Raw genomic sequence first — 16579 nt, 5'->3', positions numbered from 1 at the left:
CGATCCCAATACGAAGTTCGCGAACATCAGGGATATCCATCGGGCTCAAATCGAAGCGGGTGAAAAGGAGGTTATCACGGCTGAATCCAGCGACTCTGAATGCCCTAGTGAGGCTGGCAGCTGTATTGTAGTGGGTGTGGTTGAGGATCAATAGTTAATAGTAATGAGGAGGTTGGGTTGTGATCCCATCGTTTTTGTGGTGCCAGAAACAGGGGGGTGCCAGGAAGTGGGTATGTTGACTTACTAGCTTCGCGAGATGTCAACATTTCAGGCAATGAAACCCATTCTATGACTATAAAGCAGTTGAATATTTTGAGACATGAACTGGGTCGTCCTGAGCTTCTGAAGTTTGATCACTTTTGACAGACACCTCACATTTTCCCACAAGCCACAGTGAACACCTTCTCTCTTTCTTGATACCCTGATGGCTGAATACTCAGTTGCCTGGTTTCGATGAACAAAATCTACATAGCACTTCTTCCATGTCTAGACATCCTTCTCTATCAGACCAAATTGGCAATTATTATGGCCAAGGATATGCCTCCAGTGTCGACCTTTTCATAACGTCTGATACATCAGGGCGGTTGTTGTTTTCAGATCTACGGGAGCACCCGAGAGGGTAGTTAGCTTCCCGCAGTCGGCATTCAAATGGCGAATCGGGTGGCGCATGACGACTCTCATGCAAGCCGTCGGCGTTTACCCCAATACCCCTTCATTCTGGCCAGACCACTCATTGCCTTGCGTCTTCGATTCTTGTTACCACTTTGGGAAGTCAGCCAGCCACTTCATGGGCATCAGATACATGGAAACATGCACATTCATCGATTCGGCTTGAAAACTCTTGAGGTGCATAGGTGCAACAGGGTCGCCGGTCTGACATACCTGGCAGTTCGAGGCGTTCACGTCATGCCAGACTCGTCATCCCTTCTCGACTATCGCAATTACACAGCTATATTACGAGATAGAGTATGTTGAACTAGCTGCCATTGATTTGGTTTAGCCAGTCGGATGAGTTCACTCCGTACAAGATCAGGGCTAGAACCGGCGGCGTGGTATTTCGGATGGCTTCACCGCTGCTCACGGAACGCAGTTAGAACCTGGCTGACATGCGCTGCATAGGTCACGCTCCAGAAACAACTCATTTTCAGCCGCAGCCCCGATTAAAAGCTCTAAAAGCACACAAGGGGTTGAAAGTATTTGAGAATGTTCTTACAAAATTTGTTTCAACCAATGTCACCCACACCCTACACTAGACCTTTTGCGCGAGAACACCCAGTACCACAGGATACATACTGTTGAAAGATCTTCTCACGTGCAGTTCATTCTCGCCATCCCATGGCTGTGGATCAACCTTGGCAAAAGGGAATGTGTTGAACATCTCGCTTAGAAGCTCTCCCTCCAGCCCGTCCAAGGTTGATGTATTTGGCCTCGCATCCCCCTCGCTCTCACTGCCTGGCGTCTTAATGACTCTGCTTCGAGGAAATAGCTTTGTAAATAGGGTGGGAGGAAGACAAAGCACAAGGTCCGCATTATATGCCAGCAGAATACGCGTGGTCTGGAATACCCTTTTCTTGAGGTGAGCAGGCGCTGTTCTCGCAAGCTCAGGTAGAATTGTACGGAACCCTGGAATATTCCTAGGAGCTCCGTTAGCATTAATAATTGACGAAATTAATTCACCGCTCAGGGGGTGTTACGTACCACAGGCCGCGAGTGACATCGAAGGCCTGGAACTCGGTGTATCTCAGCTCCAACTTCCATTCGCCAATGGTGCGGCGGATTGTTTCGAGGTCCTTCTTGCCGAAAGACTTCTCTGTATTGTCAAGCTGTGGGAATCCAAGGTCTTTCCACGCCCGTGTGAACCCTTCGAGCAGATCAATCCGCATTGAGCTCAAACCATCCCCTTCCTTTAGTCCTCTAGCCTCCCAGTCCTGACCTACAAATGTAAAGCCCGGAAGAACATGCAAAGGTCTATACACAAGATCTTTGGGTGGATCGTCATTGTTCGCCAGCGTGCGGGAACTGACATCTTGTACGGCACAAGACATATTGCTCCTTTCTTATGCGTCAGTACAGCACTATCATCATCATCGTCGTCGTCATCTATATGATGTTATGAAGTGTTCAACTTACCCTGGCAGCAGCTTTTGGGAGTTGAGGGCAGACTCCATCAAATCCTTCTGTCTCAGGACGTCTTGAGATCCTGTCTGCTGAGCACGCTTCAAATTGGTCTTTGCCCAAGCTCTCTCCTCGCAAGCATCAAGATAATCGTATCCGTATTTTTCGATCCAATGGTCCAATGTAATAGTAGGGTCCCGCTTCAAAGCCTCCTTCCACTTGAACTCAGACAGTTCGAATTGCAGGGATGCTTCGCGCTTGATAGCCCGGTACTTCTCCTCTGCGTTTCTGAGCTTCTCTTCGTCTGTTCTGCTTGTCTATGAACCGAGGTCATTAGCAGTTGCAGAAAACACAATTTTGAACCGACTTACATCTTCAACATGGTCAATATAGCTTTCAAACAAGTCAGAGCCCAACTCAAACGATTCGTCGTAGCTTTGTCCAGAGTTCTTACCTTTCCAAGTACTGAACAAAAGAATGTCGACCTTCACCGAGAGTCGGACAGTTCTCTGTCTGCATTGCATCTGAAAGGGAAAAGATTCGACCATTGATATATGCGTCGTGCATTTTCAAGGGCACACCTGGTTGCATCGATGTTGAGGTGAAGAATGCCTGATCTTCACTAAACATGTCTCCCGCACCTCCCATTACTTTTGCCTTCAACGCGATCGCGTAGGCTTTGAACAATGGGCCGAACGATTGTTGGTAGCGCTTGAGCTTTGTGGGCTTGGCTATAGCCGCAACTCCTGTCGCTGCCTTCATCATAGCGTTCTCCTCAACCAAAGAACGGAGAGGTAAACTGACCGAGGTGGCCTGATTTGAAAGAGCAGCAGGTGTTGGTGGGGAGTCTCCGGACATAATTGCGATGCTTTAAGGCAGGGAGGGATTTCCAACGAATGAACTTGAAAGGTGGCAGACCGTGCAGCCATTCAAAGAAGACGAGCGACTAGAGGTTATTGTGTATCCTCTGCCGTTCCGGTGACCGTCAGAAGACTGGGAGAAAATAATCACTTTTGAACAAGCCTGTATTGTGATAAGACCAAAGTATATGGTTGATAGGACCATGCAGGCTTGATAAGCTCGGAGAAGGTTGTTGCTAGGCCTGAGCTGTCTACCTATGAATAACATCATACTTAGGAATGCAGTGTGCTCAACTGAGCTAAACGTAGGTCTCAGAAACATGAGAACATGAGAAAACTCTGAAGCAGACAAATTATTGGTTTGAGCTTTTTGGTCCCGCGTAGCAAGCCCACTTCGATCACCATGTGGCTGGCTGAGGTTGCTCATGGACTGTCCAGGGAGAAATCGTAGTCAGACCCCAAAACGGTGAGTCCGAATGGCTTAGACAACTGCAGTATGTGACTCCCATGCAGAACTAGACTCTTCTAGGAATCTCATGATGCGGGGAATCAGTATGAGACAAGACCTGGTGAGTACCTTGGGTACATGTAGCTGCTAGCCAGGTGGGCGTGGTGCAACGCTCCAGATCACGCCATTTGGGCTGAAAATACACACTGCTATTTATCTCGATTCACTGAGAAGAAAATTGCAATCAATTACGTCCTAAGCACACATACTATCCCATCGCTCTTTAGCATAGGTAGCAGTGATTTCAGCGTCTGACATGTCACATAAATGATGGTCTACTGTAAGATCATAAGATTTTTGGTGAGCCGTGCGAGAAACTATCGATTTACGGACAAGGAACTTGCAGCGCTCCTGAAGTTCTCAAAAAGGAAACAAGTTTCGAGATCATCATCAAGGTCACATGCCCGACTCTAACTTGTCATACTTGGAAAAAACTCTGTCTCATTGCTTCCTCCAATCAAGCTACGCCCAGTCTTCCACAGCATTACCATCGATCTTCCTGGCACTTCAATGAGAATTTTCTTCCTCGCCTGCCTTCAAAGGCTTCCGTCCATAGATGACATATCCATTCCAGTATGCATGTATCCGTGTGTCTGCCAATTCTTTTCTCACTTGCGCGCAAAGTATCAATGCCTCTTCCTTGGACCAATCCATGTAACGGGTAAGCAATGCTAGAGTCAGGCCCTCCAGACCGCCCGAGAGCATGGAGCGGTTCCAGTCACCAAGCTCCTTCAGCTTCTTATCCTTGGGCCATCCAGTGGACGGAAACTTGAACGAAACCCTCTTCACGTCCTCAAATCCCGTCTCCTCCATCTTTCCAACCAACTGAACCGTCTCCTTGTCAACAGGGCGCCCAATCTTAGTACAGGCTTCGACCAAAAGATCGCCCCATTTATCCATGGCTGTGCCTTTCATCGTATCATCATCAGCGACCGGAGGCCAGTGGCTATCTTAAATTTCAAAGTAGCCACCGGGCTCGAGGTGGTCGTACGCCTGCTTGATGATGTTGTTCCAGTCTGAAAAGCTCGCATTCATGTTTCGGCAGAGGATAAAGTCAAAGGGATTGGTCCAGGTCCACTCCTTTTCCAAGTCGTCCACCTCGAAGCTGCAGTTGGGGGGAACGAAACCGGGCTGGATAGGGCTGAGGTCGACGCCGAGGACGGTGGCCTCCGGGAATGTCTCCGCGTAGTCGAGGGCCCAGGTCCCAGTGCCGGTTCCGATGTCGAGGACTCTCTTAGCTTTTGTGCCGTCATTCTTGGGACACAGACAGAAGGCATTGTCGAGCGCCAGCATCCAGATATGATTGACAATGTCAAGACGATCTTGCTCGCGCTCGTCGTTCGGGAACACGTACTTTCCATCGCTCATGCGATGGTACGTCCGTCCGTTCTCACGGCGGTAATCCAGAATGCTCGATCTCAGCGATGCGCTGGATTCGTCTGTTGAGACACCGCCGATGGAGGAGGCGTCGTCGATTCCAGAGTCATCTGCCTCAATGGGCGGCTGATCTTCATTGTGTTGCATGTTTGATAGCCCGTTGGTCTTGTGAACGTGCTGAGTAGAAGTTGGGGGCTGCTGGCACGATTTATGGAATGAATGAATATGGGCGTGATGTGGTTCTGGAGACGATCGTCTTATTTTACCCCTCTTTTTCGAAAGAACCCCTGATTTTATACAGCTTCTCCGCTTTTTCAGTCACATTTCTGTTGGTTGAGAAGATAACAACTGTTCAAGTGTGCTCTGTTGCTTGAAAGTTCCAACACGCAACTTCCAAGTTGGGATCCTAGCCCCGGCCAATTAGCGAGGGTACCGTAGCCTCGGCTCGGATATAGGCCAGGATCTTCAACCTTGCCAAGATTAAAGGCATCGAGCGAAGATTACAAGCTCACATGGTAAGAGCAGATCAACAGATATACTACGAGATGTTGAAAGACGTTCCTGTTGTTGGATCATACATTCTGGGTAACCCACTGAATGTGAACTACACAGTTAAGCAGCCCAGGGTGGGGAGGGGAGCTATTTATCCATGACTAAAAGCCAGAGGCCCACCTTTAATGGCTGCAGATAGTTCAATTAGTCTTTTAATCACTATCTGGTCGATGATGGATTTTGAGCCAATAGCAACACTCTTACTCCTAATTCATAGGAATCGTGTTAGTTGGGCCTAGATATTTCGGGGGAACATTGGTGTTGGCTCAACATTCTAAGCAAGAGGGGCTTCAGCAAGGCCATGAAACGACATTCAGGAAATCCATAGCTTAGCGATATTGACTTCACTAGTAGCACAGTTGATTTGTGCTCCAGCAAATTCATATTGATGACGTGCAAAAGTTGCGGCAATATCTTCAACGTAGTTGAGACTAGCCATTTCAACAATCAACTCACGTCACTATGAAGAATGAGATGCAATGAAGCATTTAAACTCACTACACAAGAATGTTCCGACATATTGTTGGCAATCTAACACTTAGGGAAAACACATGCTAAAATGACTGGCTGAGAGAAGACGCAAAATTACGGGATGGCGCCTTGGCAAGGCACTCTTTCAGGGCAACACAGCTCAGCTGGTTCGAATCAGCCGCACACTAGCCCGCTGTCGCAGAACATGAGAGCGATGACGGCGATATAACATGGACGGACAATTGCGAAACCGCGATAAATATAATGAAGACATAGAACCATAATAAGATCAATCAATTTGGGTGCGTGAGCCCGACCAAGAATACGTCTTGGACCAAACATGGACCATACTCCGATCCCAAGTCGCCTGTAAGTCCATCCGACATCCTCCTCAACAATCATTCCCTCCATAGAGCCGCTACTGAAGAACAAATAGAGGCATATTTCGTCTCAAAGAAGCCGACACAAAATCAGGACTCTTTTCGCGACTCGGCAAAAAGTACATATTCGCAGTGGCGGAGAAATACCCCCTGAATTTAGACGACGCCTTGGTTCTCGTTTACTTCCCACTGATACCCTACGGTTCAAGCGATGCCATAATCTTCATACGAAGTGAATCCGACAGGGGCTTTCGCAAACATGCTGCCGTTGTCGCAAGGGGCGATCCGCAGTTTGAGATTGAGATACAGCATTACCCGGCTGAAAGCGCGACTGGTAAGTAATCTGAGATACCGGGCTCAGTCTCTGAGAGACTGATTCAGACGTAAATAGATCCCCAGTTCCTAATGATCAAGAAAACAGCACACTTTCACTCACTCGCGGACGTGATCTCTCAACGCCAAGACAAGAAGACAATAGACACGGTCAAGATTGGTCTCAAATTCCGGCGAAGTTGGGTCGGGTCGCCGGAGTACACAGAGTGGAAAGAAGAGGCCGGGACTCCCATAAAGTACAGGACTGAGGATGTAAGTATTCTTACAGTTCATGAGTCACAACTATTTCCAGAGTCTAAAGTAAAATTGTTAACGTCTGGACCAATGTAGTTCAAAGTATGGGACGACACCAACGCCCAGATCGTGATGTTGTTCCATCACTTCAACCGAGCCAAGAAGGTAGGCTGAGAACTCTATTTCTGGAAGTTCAACGGCCAGTGAAAGCTCAACTAATCATTTAAGTCCAGCCCTCAGGGGCCAGATTCTCCATAGACTTGGTGCAGAAAAGCGACGATTCGAATGAGTATCTCATCTACCCGGGGCACATGCTTTCGGTTCTTGCCAAGGCCACGACGCATGCTCTCTTGGCTTGGAACTACTGGACGCATGATCTGCAGGAAGCATCACCGATTCGGAGAGACGAAGAAGAACCTTCTTAATGTCTCTGAAGGAGGTCGTTGGACGCAGGCACTTGCTATCGACAATGTACAGTGTAGCAATCACAATCCTTCTACTCTGTCACCTCCTTCTCTTATCTTACTCACAAGGTAATGTATTTCTTATTGGAAATGCTAGTGTGTGGAATGCGTTACATACTTCTTTGTCTCTTTGTTCTAAAATAAAGAAGAAGAAAAAAAGGTGTAATAAAATATGCTTATCTCCTTGGTCGTAAAACAGTTTGTCAGGCATTGGCGAGGTTTCGGTCCTTGTGCACCAGGTGTAGGTAGGTGAGAGTAGAGTCACCGCCACCCTCGCTTCGCACTTTCCTACCTTTTCCATCAAATCGAGACCTAATACTTACCATTTAACTTACTATACTGCAACTTTAGAAAATCCTAGACTCTCCTTCTTCTGAGCTCGTCTCTCACTTTCCAAGCTGAAACGGATTGCATCTCCTTCTTCACTTTAGGCCTGCATTGAGCATTGGAATGCGACTTCTCAAAGCGCCAGAGAGAGATCTTTGATCTGGATATCTCAATTAATGTCGGAGCCGAGATTTTTTCTTTCCGACTAGTTCATCCTGTGAAGGTAAGTGGCAGACTCTCAGTTGAGGGCTCTAAATGGCCCTTATCTCGAGGTTCCAAAGTCTATCTCATTTGACTTTTGCCAAGAGACACATCAGATGCATTTTCCCCAACAAACGAGGGCCACATAACAACCTCTGGAGAAATGCGTCTTGAAACACCCCAAGTAAACCCTCAAAGGCATGAATACTGATCTTGCTTGCTTTATAAAAGTTCGAGTGAGGGACTTCCATGACTGGACTTATAATCAATTCCTGCATTGCCCGAGATCGACGAGAAAAGCTCTCCGTTGGATCTTCGTCGCAGCATCCAGATGACTATCTCAGCCTTCACTCTGCACACTTTCCAAGACCGGGCGACCCACAAAGTCGGAGCATCGGGAGTCAAAGCGACCGACCTCCGATACCTCACGTGACTCGCCTCACCCATAGATCCCAGCTGCAACTCCCGCCCGCCGACTACAAGCTAATTTCAACCACCGCCAGCCAACGCATTCATCGTCCCAAGTGGCCCAGGAAGGACAGCCAAGTCCAGGCAGAATACACTTTACCGTTCAAAGTAACGCCATCGCCAGCTAGAAGAATGTTACGACCCCATTGCCCCGCGTGCGACCGGCCTCAATCTGGCCCCGGTTCCCGTATCTGTCCTTGACATGCGTTGTGTGGACAACCCTGCACCTCAATCAAATTGCGTGTTTCCCCGTCTTACCTCTCGCCCGCGGACTTCTCCCTCGACAATCTGGCAATGAACGTGACGTACGCGGTTATGATGAAGCACGGAGCTTGTGAAGGCGAGGTGCCGACGTGTTCGTTCAGCTGATGTTGGGCATGGAAACTCTGGTCCTCTTTGAAGCATATCGAGTCCCCTAGATGTTCCGCAGTATGACCCAAACGAACTTACGCGGGAAAAAGATGTTATTTAAAGTAGTATCCCGCCTTGCCTCGTCGCGGTCGGCGTCTGCTGCCATTGCACACTCAGAAGCACTACCACACCAATGCATTCACCATCAGAGAAAAGACCATTGACATCGTCAACCAAGAGATCATCACTACCGAAAATGAGCGAAACAGACGTTCTCATCATCGGCGCCGGCCCCACGGGCCTTACTCTCGCACTCGAGCTCTCGGTGCAGAGCATCCCCTTCCGCATCATCGACAAGGCCCCCGTCCCGTCAGACAAGTCCCGCGCCCTGGCCGTGCAGCCGCGCTCACAGGAGCTCCTCCACCGCCACCCCCACATCGCAGAGTCCATGCTCGCCGAGGGCAACGCGGGACCCGGCGTCAACATCTACTGTAACAAGCGCCATCTCGTCACCGGCACCTTTGACGACCTCGGCTTCGACGATACCCGCTTCGGCCTGCCGCTGTGGATCTCCCAGGTCGACACCGAGGCTGCCATGCTGCGGCAACTGGAGGTTTATGGCGGTACTGTAGAGCGGGGTGTGTCGGCGGACGATATCAAGCAAGACGGCGTCCGCGCGAGCACCACTTTGACAAAAGGCACGTCCAAAGAGATCGTACGGGCAAAGTACATTGTCGGCTGCGACGGCGCACATAGCGTCGTGCGGCACAGCGCCGACGTGACGTTTGAGGGTGCGCAATATCCTCAGCAATTCATGCTCTGCGACGCAAAAGTGAAAGGCGACTACGACACAGAGCGTGTCTCCCTCTTTCTCGGCAGTAGGGTAATGGTCGTCTTTCCTCTCAAGAACGGCGTGGTCCGCTTCGTAGGCGAAAGATCATCGAGGAGCAAGCGCGAGGGCGACCCGGACAAAGAGGAGATTGAAGAGTTCGTGGAGGAGATGATGGGGAAGAAGTTGGAGATTGAAGAGACGCTGTGGCTGACGAGCTTCCGCTGGAACTGCCGCGGTGTTAATAACTACCGCGACGGACGGCTATTTATGGCCGGCGACGCGGCGCACATCCATTCCCCTGCGGGCGGCCAGGGTATGAACACTGGCATTCAGGACGCCATCAACTTAGGCTGGAAGCTCGCGGCCGTAATCCGCGGCGAGAAGGAGGAGGCATTCCTGGACACATACAACGAAGAGCGACACCCGGTCGGACAGCACCTCCTCACGGGCACAGATCGCATGTTCACCATGGTGTCGTCGCAAAACACAATCTTCACAACAGTGCGGAACTGCTTGATGCCGTGGATCGTGCCCCGAATCTGGAGCAACAAGGCGCGACGGCTGTCGCTGTACACGTTTATCTCGCAAATGGCCATCAAGTACCGCAACAGCTCCATTGTCGGCACGGCAGTCGGCTTTGATGGGCCTGTCAGGGGCGGCTGGCGGGCGCCGGACGGGCAAGTCACAGATGAGAGGGGCGAGAAGGGCAAGTGGTTGCTCGGGATGACGAGCGCGCGGGACCACACGATTTTCCTGTTTGCAGGCGGTGCGGGGGACGACGAGGAGAACTTGGACAAGGCGGAGGAGAAGATTGTCACGGACGGAAGGTTCAAGGAGTACGGTGTTATCAAGATCTACGCCGGGGAGACGGTTGGAAAAGGGGGCTACAAGGACGTGGACGGAGTGCTGCACAAGCGGTACGGGTTCGAAAAGGGGGCCGGGATGGTGGTCGTGAGGCCGGATGGGTATGTTGGGTTTATCGGCCCGGCGGAGTGCGTGGAGGAGTTCTTGTCAATGTGACGGCGGGGCCTGTATGCCGATGGGGTTTGGAAGAGTGTCAAGATGGCTGGGAGTAATCGTAATGGGCCAGGTGTCATGAAGAGGTAAAGGCCGTTGTTGAGATAAAGCCGGGAGTTTGGGAAGACGAGGGTAAACCTCTCCGCTCTACAGCAAAGTGCAGAATCGAATTCAGAGAAATCGTTACCAAGTATCTTGGCGAGAAAACCGTCTGAATGAAACGAGTCAACAACTCTACTGCATTGCTCGGCCTTACGCTCGGCGGCTCAACCGAATCGAATTAATGAAAGCCGCAGCCGCGAACGCGCCGGTACTTGGCGTGGCATGTGGGGGGCAAGGGAGGGAACGGGTTGCGACTTCAACGTCCGAGGGGCCGGAGACTCTCCGAGCCAACGACCGCGGAAGCAGCCATGTTCCCTCCTCCGCAGAGCCTCCTTTTTCGCCATGTCGAGTTGACAGCTGCTTGATGTGGAGGAGGTTACCAGCGATGTCAGGAGGTAGGTAGGTAGACACCTAGGAGTTTGCATGTGTATGGAATGAGACGGCGTTACAATGGCACTAGGACGGAGCCTTTGGAACGAGGAAGAGATTACATCAGACTGACAGGAGGAAAGAAGGTGTCTATCTGTAAATGGACATGGAGACGAGAGAGAAAGACGCGGCCAACGTGGAGTCCCCGCATCGTGATAGTGTGACGAATGCATCGTCTGCTGTGGGCTTTGCTATTCGGCCCGATCGAGTCCCATGAGCCTCTCTAGGACGGGATATTTCAATGGGGTTTGAGCAATGCAAGATTCGGGGTGGGAGATGCAGTGAGTCGTCAGTTTTCTTTTTGTGGATTATTCCCGCCCCGTTCTACGGTGGGGGGTGACGACCGGAGGGCGGGGATAAGAACGTGGATGAATCGGAGAATTCGACCCAAGTTTGTTCCGCGATCTCATCGTTCAGCGTAACCACATAACCCAATCGATGAGGTAGAAACGAACTGCATTCTCGGTTGCCCACTTTGCTGAATTTGTCCTGTCTAGGAACTGAGTACAAGGAACTGAGTAAGGTACCTACTACCTATGTAAGGTTGGCTGTGAAAGATGGTTGACTAAGACAGGTACGTACTCGCGGCGCTGACCGCCGAGGCGAGGAAGCCACGGATCGACGGAATTAAGCTTCGACTACAGCGATGGCCCCGGCACGCCTCGCCCGTTTCAGAGCCGCGGATGGAGTCTCCACCAAGTGACGTCATCGCTGCACCTTTGCCAACGTCAAACGTCAACGTCAACAGCGCGCCTTCTCGCCTTGCCTTACCTACCTTCCAGGTTATGTACCTACCTTCCAGGTTATGTACCTACCTTATTGTGAAGGAATGAACGTGGGTACGTAGCGGTGATCAAGTATGCGGGGTGCAGATTCTATCCTCGTTCTTTTCCATCTTTTCCCGTCCCCTGCTGCCATGCTTTGGTTGGACTCTTGACTCAGTCCGCGTCGTGGACTGCCACGGTTTGGCCGAACCATCATGTCATCCCTTCGGCCAGTGAGAGTAGAGACAAGAGAAACATGCATACAGAACGACCGCTCGCACACAGCCGGCCGGGCTCAACCCCGAAACTCTGAATATCCCTGCTCCCAACTGTGGCCAATGGACCACTGACCTCGAGTCTGTCTCTGATGCATTGGGGCTGACTGATTCCCCGCCATCCATCCATCCTTTCCCATCGTTCGAGTCGGCCCGGCCTAATCAGCGTCGATACCAGCGAGCGGCCATCGCGCCCTGGGACCAACCATGGGTCTTGACCTTGGTTTTCCGCTTTGCTGCTGCCGAAGCTGCATGTTCTACCTTGGCAGCCACAGGTAGGTAGACCGTAGAACCGAGACCTGAGGTCCCTGGGACGCATGTCACTAACGCCGCCGCACCATGGCGATGACATCGTTTTGTTATCCACACTAGTCAGGCGCCTTTCCCATCACCGCCCGATCCGTCACCCATTACCCCACAGACTGGCGACGAGCACACTAGGGGTACCTCTGGGCAGGTAGCCGCGATAGATTTAGCGGCGACGCCTTGTTACTGTTAGAGCTTGTCTGGGGTTGGCTGGCGTGCCCCGGCCCCATGTTGGTTCGGGACTAATTGACGGGGCCCCCACCATGGGAGAGATGATGCCGTTAGGCGGAGGAATTAGACGTATGTAGTTCCCTTTCTTGGCTTTCTATATAGACTGCGTCTGATGCCGCTTTCCCAAACAATGGCAGCCCAAGACAAATGTTTGTTGGTCTAGTCTAGTCCAGGGTAAATTTGGTATTCGTCGGGATTGGGAAAACACAGCACGGGTTCCAGCACTAATTCTTCGACGCTCGGTCCGCTTCACCGTTTGCTCTTCACCTTTTCTTTCATCTTCTCTCTCACAAATTACAACCACTCTCACCAATTGACGACAACACACAACTGGATCGATTTCTCATACTGAGCCTTTCATCATGGGATGGTTTGGCTTGAAGGGCGGGTGGCTCACCTTTTGGGTCACCATCGCCTGCGCGACAGACATGACACTCTTCGGGTACGTCTGCTCCTTCCTTCCATCCTCCTCACCTCAGCTCACCTTCCACCATTCACCAATTCTTTTCACCCTCAAACTCCTTCCCCCCAGAGCCTCATCTTCCAACCTTCTGCTCTCAGGATCTCTAATCTAACACCCCACCAGCTACGACCAAGGCGTCTTCGGCGGCGTCATCGTAACCGATGACTTCCTCCAAACGATGGGCATCGTCGGCAACGACAAGCTCCAATCCACCGTCACCGCAATCTACGACATTGGCTGCTTCCTCGGCGCAATTTCCACCATATGGATTGGCGAGCGCCTCGGCCGCAAGAACACCATTCTCGTCGGCACCACAATCATGTCCATTGGCGCCATCCTGCAGACCGCCGCTTTTGGCCTCCCGCAAATGTTCGTTGGCCGCGTCGTCGCGGGTATTGGGAACGGTATCAATACCAGTACCGCGCCGGTGTGGCAGGGCGAGACGAGTAAGGCGAGTTGGCGAGGCAAGTTGATTGTTATTGAGATGATTATGAACATCTTTGGGTTCTCGCTGAGTATGTCTTCCTCGTCTTCCTTTCCCTCTCTGGATATCTCCCGGCCTCGTTCTTCAGTACCAGATACTAACGATGAGCAGGTAACTGGGTCACGTTTGGCTTCTCATACCTCACCGGCTCCATCTCATGGCGCGTTCCCCTGGCCTTCCAGTTCTTCTTCATCTTCATACTCTACGGCACCGTCCCCTGGTTGCCTGAGTCACCTCGGTACGTCCCCTCCCTAGTCCCATAAATATCACCCGCTAGATTCCTATGACTGATAATAACCCCAGCTGGCTCATGGCTCAAGGCCGCGTCGCCGAAGCCGAACAGATCCTTGCCGACCTCGAAGACATGCCTGTCGACGATGCTTATATCCAGACTCAGTCCAAGGACATCCAGTGGGCCATCAACTACGAAAGAGAGAATACCGTCCCCTGGTCGGACCTCCTCCGAGGCCGGACCGGCGAGTCGTCGGGAACGTCCACCATCCGGCGTATATTCCTCGGGTGTGGAACCCAGGCCATGCAACAATTTTACTTGAAAGGAGGTGCCCCAAGACATCTGCACCTTCTAGAAGGTTCAGGTATATAGGATACTAGAAGCATCTAGGCTACTAAAAGCAACCCTTTATTAATATAGTCTATATAAGGGACCTAAGAGGATCTATTATATTAGATAGATCTTCTCCTTCTTTATCTATAAGTCAATAGAGATATTATTAATCCTTTTTACTAAGTAGTTATAAACCCAGAACTCTCCTATTAAGTTATTAAAAATAGCTATTTTAAAAAGACGTTTTTTTACTTACCTTACCCAGTCTTATTTTAAATATAATAACAAATATAAATACCTACGTAGGTTACTACGTAATTATAAAGAATGCCAAAGAGCCTCTTGCGGCTAAGTAGTTATAAAGTAAGTCTAACTATTTTAAATAGAAACGTAACTTCTATAGAGCTACTCGAGCTACCAACGTTTAGGCCCTCCTCGATAGTAAAGAGAAGCGGATCTTAGAACCTAAGGAGGATTCCTATATCGTTTATACCGCTACTATATATACTAGACTAACTACGAGGTCCTCTACTAAAAACGAGAGTAGAAGTTCTTCTAGCCCTATCCCCGACCCTACCCGAACTCTTATTAAGTAGTAGATAGAGGTTAAGAAGTAAAAAAAGTACTAAGAGAAGTCCCGTCTTACTTTTAACCTCCTCTTTAAATAGGTTAGCCTTAAAATAGCTACCAAAATCGAAGACTTAGACAACGCTTTCAACGCCTTTAAATAGATCAAAGGTTACTATATAATCACTAACGAGCTTACCCGGGAGTAACTTTTCAAAAAGGTCGCTAAGCTCCGCTTCACGGGAAGCGATAGTATAATCGATTTTCTTAATAAATACTAGTAACTTAAGGCCGACCTTATCTCTACTAGCTAAACGTATACTAATAGCTAGCTAGTATCGAATCTGCTTATTAGACTACTACGATCTTATAACAACTTTAAAAGTCAGTACGACTAGATTCGTACCTAATAAACCAATAGACAAACCGATCTCGACTTCATCTTTAACCGACTTCTTCTAAAAAAAGAAAACATAAAGTCTCGCCGCAATAATAATAACTTTACTAATAATTAAGAAAGTAATAACGGAAATAGCAGTCAGAACGGTAAACGACCGAAAAAGGGGGGTAATAAGTCATAACTATAATATACCGGCTATAGGAAATAAGGACACGAGATAAGCGAATATTAGTACATAAATCTAAATAAAGTACCTAAAGTACTAAGGGAAAAGTAGTAAAAAGTAAAAGAAGATAAGGGAGGATCTAAAAGCAATAGAACTACTAACTTATCCTCCTCCTCCTCTAACTCTAAGCCTAAAAAGCTTTGTACTATTACTAACGGCTACGCCTTCCTCTCTCTCTACCGATCCATAGCTACTAATAATATAATATCTAATATACTCGGATTTACTAATACCCTCAATATCAATATCGGACCCTAGTTTTCTAAAGTAAGTATAGTAAACCGAGAGATTATAGCTATCTTTAAGTACATAATTAACTATAATATAAATAATAATATTACCTAAACGATCGTTACTATAAGCCTCCCCAATCCTTTATAATAGGAGTATATAACTTAACGCTTCGCTAAAATAGCCTAGAAAATGGTCTACAAAGCGATTTACGCCGGCCGTATCGTTCTTTAAAATCGAGACTAAATCGACGGTTAATACCCTATGGCGGACACCTCGAACGAGCCTATAAGTACTATAATCGAGACTTATCTCCTATTTTATATATTAGTATAAGGAGTAATCTATAAAGTTAAAAACGCTCCTAGCGTCTTTATATAGAACCTCCTTAAGACTAATAATAATCTTAATAAAGAGAAGGATACCGATGTTAATAATAAAAACATAGATAACGAACACTATAATATTAACATTAGTCTAAATAACTAACCCAATAGTAAGCTATCTCTCTCCAACCTCTCACCCCTAGGTCTTCTTACTAACGTAAAACCCCAGATAACTTATAAAGGGAAAAGCGTCTAGCAAAGGGACTTGGAAGAAAGGGTATATAAAAGAGAGAGAGATTACTAAAAAGAAATATTTCTTTATAAACTATTAGAATATAATACACTTTAGACTTAGGATTTAAGTAGCTCGGATATCGTACTTCTTAACTCCGGAACAAATATCTACTTATTCAAAAATAAGAAATAGTTTATTACTTTAAGACTAATTAATATAAATATTAGCTCTATTAACAAGAACGTATCCTTAAGAGTTAAGGGGGGAGGTAATATCCGTCTTATTTTATTAAATCTAAACAGTATAGAACAACTTCTTACTTTTACTAAGGTTACCTTCGCACCTAGAGCGCGTTATAATATTATATCACTCTCTTAGCTAGCTATTAAAAATAAACTTCAAAATATTTAGAACGATTAACAAATCACTATTTATAAGAGAAAAGAAGTCGTCAGCTATACTAAGCAATCCAACGGACTCTTCTA

At 48.5% G+C, this 16579-nt stretch overlaps 5 protein-coding genes across 5 annotated transcripts; 3 read left to right on the top strand and 2 right to left on the bottom strand.

The window, feature by feature from the left end:
* Positions 1 to 1249: 1249 nt before the first annotated feature.
* On the bottom strand, positions 1250 to 2973 carry CTAM01_06402 (uncharacterized protein; the record flags this gene model as incomplete). Its single annotated transcript, XM_060522429.1, has 5 exons — positions 1250 to 1634; positions 1699 to 2052; positions 2131 to 2432; positions 2487 to 2508; positions 2570 to 2973. 5 exons carry the CDS (start codon positions 2971 to 2973, stop codon positions 1250 to 1252), a joined length of 1467 nt encoding a protein of 488 aa, XP_060383157.1.
* Positions 2974 to 3990: 1017 nt separating this feature from the next.
* CTAM01_06401 (methyltransferase domain-containing protein) lies at positions 3991 to 5007 on the bottom strand (the record flags this gene model as incomplete). The annotated part of the gene is made up of 2 exons (XM_060522428.1): positions 3991 to 4391; positions 4455 to 5007. 2 exons carry the CDS (start codon positions 5005 to 5007, stop codon positions 3991 to 3993), a joined length of 954 nt encoding a protein of 317 aa, XP_060383156.1.
* A 1216-nt stretch (positions 5008 to 6223) lies between these two features.
* On the top strand, positions 6224 to 7255 carry CTAM01_06400 (uncharacterized protein; the record flags this gene model as incomplete). The annotated part of the gene is made up of 5 exons (XM_060522427.1): positions 6224 to 6252; positions 6320 to 6597; positions 6655 to 6848; positions 6927 to 6995; positions 7064 to 7255. 5 exons carry the CDS (start codon positions 6224 to 6226, stop codon positions 7253 to 7255), a joined length of 762 nt encoding a protein of 253 aa, XP_060383155.1.
* Positions 7256 to 8897: 1642 nt separating this feature from the next.
* On the top strand, positions 8898 to 10493 carry CTAM01_06399 (FAD binding domain-containing protein; the record flags this gene model as incomplete). The annotated part of the gene is made up of 1 exon (XM_060522426.1): positions 8898 to 10493. The coding sequence occupies one exon, from the start codon at positions 8898 to 8900 to the stop codon at positions 10491 to 10493; it is 1596 nt and encodes a 531-aa protein (XP_060383154.1).
* A 2466-nt stretch (positions 10494 to 12959) lies between these two features.
* Positions 12960 to 14148, top strand: CTAM01_06398 (uncharacterized protein; the record flags this gene model as incomplete). Its single annotated transcript, XM_060522425.1, has 4 exons — positions 12960 to 13039; positions 13184 to 13575; positions 13656 to 13782; positions 13848 to 14148. 4 exons carry the CDS (start codon positions 12960 to 12962, stop codon positions 14146 to 14148), a joined length of 900 nt encoding a protein of 299 aa, XP_060383153.1.
* Between the last annotated feature and the right edge of the window lie 2431 nt (positions 14149 to 16579).

Source organism: Colletotrichum tamarilloi (assembly GCF_030869305.1).
Source record: "Colletotrichum tamarilloi strain Tom-12 chromosome Unknown Scaffold_17.1, whole genome shotgun sequence".
NCBI classification, from domain to species: domain Eukaryota; kingdom Fungi; phylum Ascomycota; class Sordariomycetes; order Glomerellales; family Glomerellaceae; genus Colletotrichum; species Colletotrichum tamarilloi.
This window is presented reverse-complemented; position numbering and strand designations above follow the sequence as displayed.